This window comes from Prenolepis imparis, unplaced genomic scaffold (genome assembly GCF_030444845.1).
Source record: "Prenolepis imparis isolate NDT839.2.m4 unplaced genomic scaffold, iyPreImpa1.0 SCAF_702, whole genome shotgun sequence".
Lineage (NCBI taxonomy): Eukaryota > Metazoa > Arthropoda > Insecta > Hymenoptera > Formicidae > Prenolepis > Prenolepis imparis.
Window position 1 is genome coordinate 2,135 of NW_028141860.1, and position 8,388 is coordinate 10,522.

The 8,388-nt window shown below is 32.4% G+C and overlaps 1 protein-coding gene across 1 annotated transcript; it reads left to right on the plus strand.

The window, feature by feature from the left end:
* Positions 1–5,631: 5,631 nt before the first annotated feature.
* LOC145948783 (uncharacterized) lies at positions 5,632–8,118 on the plus strand. The gene is made up of 3 exons (XM_083058359.1): positions 5,632–6,169; positions 6,502–7,727; positions 7,777–8,118. Exons 1-3 carry the CDS (start codon positions 5,632–5,634, stop codon positions 8,116–8,118), a joined length of 2,106 nt encoding a protein of 701 aa, XP_082914485.1.
* The last annotated feature ends 270 nt before the right edge of the window (positions 8,119–8,388 follow it).

Genomic DNA, 8,388 nt, shown 5'->3' on the forward strand with positions numbered 1-8,388 from the left:
TTGAAGACATAGCTATAGCAACCACCGCAATTGCAGTACACTGTTTCCCTCTAGTAGCATCAGAAAACATATCATGACCTTGATGTATGGAACCTCTGATTATTGCTCTATTCCCAGCTATTTCGATCAAATCTGTTTCATTTATTGCCTGCTTTGGGACATTATTTACATTATTATTTATATCATTATCTTGTGTTACAATAATTTGACATATTTGTGAAATGTCAAAATTGGCAGCGTCAAAATTAATATTAATGTTTCGAAATAAAGGATTATTTTGAATTAACCACGCTAAAGCAGCTGATAAATTTTGCACGTTTATTTGGAATTGTCGACATTTTTCAATATTTTCTAGCTGTTCACATACAATAATCATGCCTATTCTCGTAATTGGTAATGGTAATTGCTCCGATATTTCTTCTATATCTTGTGCAAATAAAACAGCTTGTCCTCGAAAGCCAGATTGACCAAATCGTCCACCTAATTTAATAATTTTTACAAATGGAACAATTCTTGACAAAAGTCTTTGTTCCATATCACTTAAATTGCTAATGACATCTGGAATTTCATCTAAAAACATAGCATTCCAATATGCTTGCGTTGGAACTTTGCCTTTCTTAATCAAATTGGCACAACAGAAACATGTAATAATTTCGTTTAATTCGCGCAATTCGGTAGGAAAAATATCGATCGTTGTAGCAGATATTTTCGTATTACATATCTGTTTTTTATAATATAATTTTTTATAAACATCACAAGCAAGATCTACAAAGGACGATATGGTTAAATCAAATTGTTTTAACAACTTTTTTCTACGTGTATCAATATTCAATTGATTTTTCTGCGGAATTTCCTGAGGAATCGATAACTCATTACTAACATGTAAAGTTGGATTATTAGGTAAAGGTGCATTAGTTACATCTATGTGTTCATTATTGTGTAATAATGGTTCCTGTGCTGTTTCTAATATTTGTTCGTTGTTTGCTGAATATGCTTTTCGCTTACTACAGCGCAGTACTCTTATCGCTGTCTTGCTTTTTCGTCCTATATTTTTTCTCTTCCTTCTTCGTGTTATCTAAAATGACTTATATATTATAATATCTGTTATAACTGTACTATTATATGTAAAATGTATATATAATAAAAATGTATATATATAAAAGAATTATGTATTTATGTGTGTACTAATTATGTATATAATATAAATAAATTATGTATATAATATAAATTATATAATTTATTTGTATAATGTATATAATATTAATTATATATAAACTATACATATATATATATATTTTATAAGTATCGCTGTGTATAAATATAACTGTTTAATTATCTTAATTAATACGAAGTATCTAGAAGCTAGTGTGCTTTTTGGTTTCTCAATATGATCTCGATATAACGATTTTGTTCTGAATGTGCTGAGTGAGTTTATCGATCTGAAATTGGATTTTTAATGATTATGATACTTCTTGGCGAGCGGTTATATACTAATTTTTGGGCTACCCCCAGTCTTTCGATAGTCATACGTGGACCAGTATCGATGAGACACGTGTCGCGAAAATATGAACATTCTCGGTATATTTGCTGACTTCTTAGAATATTTGCGCAGTACATTTGTATTTCTAAAGATGTTTTGAGTTTTAGATTGAAAACATGTTATTATTATCGTGTACTTTAGAGCGTTAAGACTGTGTAATTAGGTATGTTTGTCGTCGTTTGAAATAAACCGTTAAATTGTATGACATTGGCTACAAATATTATTGTGTTATTACCCTTGTTAAAGTGTAAGTATCGTTGGTCGCTAATTAATGTAGATACATGTATGTATTAGATGTGAACTCTCTTTTGTTGTTATGACCATTTTAATATTAGTAAACATATATATATTGAGGTGAACTTGATAGCATTAATAATTTAAGTCTAGTTTGTTCGTTAATTATTCATTTTAACAGTATGCCTGTGAATCGCACACCTACATGCATTTTTAAGCTATATTCGATATTCGAGTCGGTCTTAAACTATTGTTAGTTGATAATTATGTAAGATGATATTTGTTCCTGTTATAATATGTCTAAATAAAGATGTTAAAATATATCTATCTATTAGGTTCACTTAAGTTTAGAATCTCACACATTTATGTTCATGATTTTATCGATAAAGAGTTATACTGTAGATGCATATGTATATGTTATACGCGTATGCTACGTTAGTTTCATATATGCACTTGTATGTGTGTATACTTGAATTGATTGTGTGCGTTAAAAGATATATATATATGTGTATATATATATATGTATATGAATGGAAGCGTATTACATATACTATCTTATTTGCAATATTTCACTGAATGATACGTACGTAATTCTTAATATAATTATTAATATATCTAAATTAGTATCTTTATAAATATGTTTATATATCCAAGTTTGACTGCTAGACATGAATGGTCTAGTAATAATAATATTAAATTATCGTTTAAACATTGAAAAAGGAAATGAGCATAATTCGTTTCATTAGGCTATTTGAATTCTCCCGCTTTAATTGAAGAGAGCTTTCTCTCCAAATTCTCTCTCATTCCATTATGGCCGCTTTGTTGTCTGCTAGTTTTGACAGGCGCGATGTTGTGTATTCGTTCGATTGTTGTCGGCAGTATTTAGATGCGATTTATTCGTATTACCGCGTTGAGATTAAATGTGATTATAGTGGAATCTCGTGTAAAATATAATTTAAAGATCGGTGGCGAGGAAGAAGATAGATAATTAAAATAATATAATAATTAAAGAAAAAAAAAGAATAGTGACTGACAGCGACGGGCGTTAAGGCGAGACGCTAGCCGTTACACGTCTGACCGCCGGATGCTGTCCTATTTCGTTTTCAGAGATTAACGATATTGCCGATCTCATCGTGTTTAGAGATTAATACGATGAAGTAGATTCTAGCTCCTGTGCTAGAAACTCTAGTGTTTGAGGAACTGACGGAGAAAAAAGGGGTAGCCGTCTGCGTTGACAGAAACTCCACCAAAGGCGAAGAGGGCGAGCATACTGCTTAATAGTCGACTCAGACAAAGAAGCCAGCATTGTAGGAATGGCGGGAGGTGGTATTAGGCGGTCTTTAAACGCCTCGCTGATACTCTCCCGACAGCCAGGGAAAGCGACCTCCACGCTGGATGGTGATTCCTGAAAGGCGAAGAGAGCAAGGATTGACTAGGCGAAAAAATTATAGGATCCGATATTAGCAGACGTTGGAACAAGGGGAACCAGGCCTGAGAGGGCCACCAAAGAACTACAAGAGTTCCCGTTGCCTCCTCGTCCACTATTTTTCTTAATACGCGAGGCAGCAGGATAAAGGGGGGAAAAGCGTAAAAATTCAATTCTTTCCATGAGAGGGTAAATGCGTCTACCGTAAACGAGCCCGAGTCTGGGAACCATGAAACGTATGTAATGCACTTGGCATTGAGTAGAAACGCAAACAGATCTACATCAAATGGGCCAAAGGCCCTAACCACTCGCTGGAAAGCTTTGTGCGACAGGGACCATTCGGTATCGGGGTCTGCGATGCGAGATTCGGCATCGGCAATATAGTTTTCTAAAGATAATATGTACGACGCGAAAACAAAGATATTACGCTCTTCACACCAGCGCCAAATCTGCCTTGGGATCTCTGAAAGATGAGGATACTGGATAGATCCGAACCTGTTAATGTAGGCTATCGCGGTTGTGTTATCGATACGAAGGAGGACATCACAGTTCTGCAGATCGGCTGCGAAGCAGCGAAGGGCGTTAAAGGCTGCCCTCAGTTCCAGTGTATTAATGTTGTTACGACCGTCGACTCCACTTGACGTCCACCGCCGCTCGTCACATAAAATTTTCTTTTCTTCTTCCCGAACCACTGGCAACGCACACGATTGTCTTACCACTTGGATAAAATATTTTCCTTCACCCAACGCGCACCTGCAGCACACGGAATTAATTATCATAGACAATTATCAAACGTAAACACAACGCTGCACGTAAACAGATTTAAAGAGACAGTCAGTAGCGCCCTGTCACTGCACGTATATCAGCGCCGCCGCAATAATGCACAGCTGTACGATTCTCTCCTGAGATCTCGAAACTCTCTCTCTCGCGCGGGAAATCCAAAACCGCTCAAGGAACATTTGCGTTCCACGCTTCCTTTTTTTAACAATACTTAAATATATATATATATATATATATATATATATATATATATTAAGAGAAGCAATTATATTATGTTAAATTAAGATAATTCTAAGTATTATATTATCTTTAATACTAACACTAGCATTAAGTCAATTGCAAGATTGAAACCTTAAAATAAAACTTGATAGGTATTAAATTAATTAAACACTAAAGTATAAATATACATATAATGAAAATAGGTAATAAACATATATTATTTTAACAAACAGTCTTGCAATAGTAATATTATTATTAAATACAGATATAAGTATTATAAGCGTCAAAAGGGCTATATAATTATATATACACATATGTAATTATTAATTCTATATTATATTTTACCGAATACAATCGCGTACATACACACTCATATAAAAAGGCACACATACGTATATATGTATATTAGAGTGGCGCTTATTTTGGATTTTATCGAATTCTTTCGCTCCCAGTTATCTAATTCATCCCAAATGGCTAAAAAAAGATACCCATGAAACACGAGCTCTGTAGCTCAATATTAAAGGGTGCCACCGACCATCTATTTATTTATATTTAAATAACATGGATTTTTGAGTAACTTTTAGCTGTAATGTTTTTGAGGTAAAAAAAATTGTAAAAATTTAAATCTTGTGCGAATCGCTTAGATATTTGACGTACTTTTAGCAAGAATTTTGTCAAAATTCCGATAACATATTAGACGCGACTAAAAATAAATAAAACTGACCAAAAATTCTTTTATACATAAAGTTATCAGTTTTATTGTTTGAATTAAGATTTCACGTATTTTTATTGATATTGTGTTAAAATGTAATTGTAATTGACGAAGATCATACAAAACATATTTTCAAAAATGTTCAAAATAAACAATGGAGAGCTTTCAAAAAAGGGTCGCAAGAAGAATCACTTCTAACCTTACCAGTGAAAATACGCCAAAAAACACCCTTTAAAATGAAAAAAATTAGCACATTAATTAAGATCTGCATTTAAACATATTTTTTACAGAATAACAGTTAATAAACAGTAATCTATGCAAAAAAAGTATTTAAAAAATTATAATTAAATCCCTATTTTATAATTATAATTCTCACAAACCATTCCTGCATAAAATAGGGATTCAATTATAATTTAATACTTTTTCCGCATAGATTACTGTTTATTAACTGTTATTCTGCAAAAAATATGTTCAAATGCAGATCTTAATTTATGTGCTAATTTTTTTTCATTTTAAATGTATTTTTTTGGCGTATTTTCACTATTAGGTTAGGGATAGATTTTTTTGCGACCCTTTTTTAAACGCACTCCATTGCTTACTTCCACATATGGTAACCGAGAAGCATGCTTGATGGACTAACCTCAAAGCTAACGGTGACTTCGGTGAAATTTGGTTGTGCTTTGTATTTTTCACGTGAGATAAAATATTCTCAAATATATAATGGAATCCTTACCAACTTTACGTCAAAGAATTTATTTGATTGGTGACGTTGACACACAAATTTATGGTAATAAATTACCTTCGAAATTGCAAGTATTAAAAGTATTATTTTTTAATATGCAACAATTAAGATTAACACTACGAGAAAGTGCAAAGTTAGTGATAAAAGAAGTGACAGTTTTTTGGGAAAAAGCTCAGATACCAACTTGCAGACAAGATCACTGTATCGAGAAATTGGAAAAATTGTATGAAGATTGGCGAAATTTACAAAAAAGAACTGGAAAACCATCTAACGCAGAAAAAGAAAGAGAATTTTGCTCTTCACGTGATAATTTATTTGACATTGCTCATGCGAAAGTGAATAATATGATCAATGAAAAGAAGAAAGAGTTTTTGTTGAATCAACGAAAGAATGGACGAGTAGGATACATCAGAAACATTCAGAATTTTTTTGATAATGAAGAAAATGCCCAAATCTACCGTGACAAGATTCAACTGACGAGATCGAAGAAAAGAAAAAGAGAGGAAGATGATCATAGTAAGTTTTTATTTAGAATTTTTTTTATTTTCGAAATTATCGAAAATGTAATTCTAACTCATCGGGATACGTCGATTTCAATAAAAAAAGAATTAAAAAACATTTGATTAACTGCGTCAAATAACTTTATTATATTGAAAGAAAATAAAGATTAAAAAATAACTCAGGGACTAATTGTAAGCAACTGTGACAGTTTTTGAAAACACGGAAAAAAAAGAAAAAAAATCGATGTTTTGAAAATGACAGTGGCGTAGTCCTAATTACTATCATCCCTTCCAAATATAGTGGTACGAACAAACTATATTGACAACTGTTACCATTGTTTCTTTTAGGCGAGTTTGTGGAGTTAACATCGATCCCCTCATATTCTACATTAACTTCAAGTCAAGGAAGCATTGGTAGTACTTATGGTCCATCGCAACAAGTGAAATCTCGTGGAATTATTAACATTATATCTGAAAAACTCGTAGCGACTTTAGATAAGTGCAAAGTGAGTGGAAGAAATGCCGTGCGCTTAATTATTTCTGTTGCTCAAGCTTTGAATATCGATGTTGAACGTTTAATTATCAATACAAAATCAATTGCAACATTTAGAGCAAAATTACGTGAAGCGAGAGCCAAAAATATCAAACAGATATTTAAGAATACCAAATTAAATGAAATTGTTTTGCACTGGGATGGAAAAATGCTCCCAAATTTGTTAGAGCGTAAAGTGTCTGATAGATTACCAGTTATTATTACTAATGGAAATATCATGCAGCTTTTGGGTGTGCCAGAGCTTGAAGATAGTACAGGTTTGTCTCAGGCAAATGCCATTTATGAAGTACTCGACGATTGGGATCTCTCTGCCAAAATAAAGGCATTATGCTGTGACACAACATTCTCTAATACAGGATCCGTAAAGGGTGCTGCAGTTTTAGTGGAGCAAATGTTACAAAGAGATCTTTTGTATTTACCTTGTCGACACCACATTTATGAATTGGTATTGAGGACCGTTTTCGACGAAAAAATGCCCAAATCTTCTGGTCCAAATGTTTCAATATTCAAGAGGTTTCAAAATCATTGGAAACATCTTAATAAAGCTAATTATTCAATTGGATTGGAAAACGAAAATGTAAGTAAGGTACTTGCAGATCATGTTGAAAGCATCAATTCATTTGTGGATGAGGCGTTAAAGACAAATCATCCAAGAAATCATTACAAAGAGCTACTTAACTTGACGAAAATATTTCTTGGAAAGGCTCCATATTATGAGGCAAAATTCAAATACCCAGGAGCATTCCACCACGCTCGCTGGATGGCGAAAGCGATTTATTCTTTGAAGATATTTTTATTCCGCAAAGAATTCAAATTAACACGAAAAGAAGAAAAGGCATTGTCTGAGATTTGTATTTTTATTGTCATGATTTACGTGAAAGCCTGGTTCACAGCCCCGTTTGCACCTCAAGCCCCTGACCATGATTTACAATTCCTTAAAAAACTACGCAATTATGAATCGATCGACTTTACAGTATCCCGGGTGACACTCCAAAAATTTAAAACGAAAGATGCTATCCGAGTTAAATGTGATTGAGGATTCAGAGGAAAATAATTGTAAAAAACTTCAGATCAATTTAAAAGACATCGAAAAATTGTGTGATAAAGAGATGGACTATTTTGTAAATTCCCAGTCACTCAACTTTTTCGAAAGATTTGAAATTAACAGTAAATTTTTGAAAATCGATCCTTCACTCTGGGCTGAAGACAAAAATTTTCAAAAGGGATTAAATATTGTTAAAGGACTAAAAGTAGTTAATGACACTGCCAAAAGAGCTGTGCATTTAATGGAGAGTTACAATAACATTTTGACGAGGGATGAAGACCAGAAACAATATATTTTGCAAACATTGTCAGAATATCAAAAAAAATTTCCTAATTCAACCAAGCAATCTCTTATAAAAGAATTTTGAACAAATAACATACATGTATTAATTTTAAGGCAATTACATTAACTCCAACCGAAAAATTTGGAAATGATTGATTAATGTGATAATTTCATGTATTAAATAAATTTTTGAAAATGTGCTTTGTATGAATTTCGTCAAATACAACTACATTTTAACATAATATCAATAAAAATATGTGAAAACTTAATTACTTAAACTTAATAAACAATAAAACAGATAACTTTATGTATAAAAGAATTTTTGGTCAGTATTATTTATTTTTAGTCGCGTCTA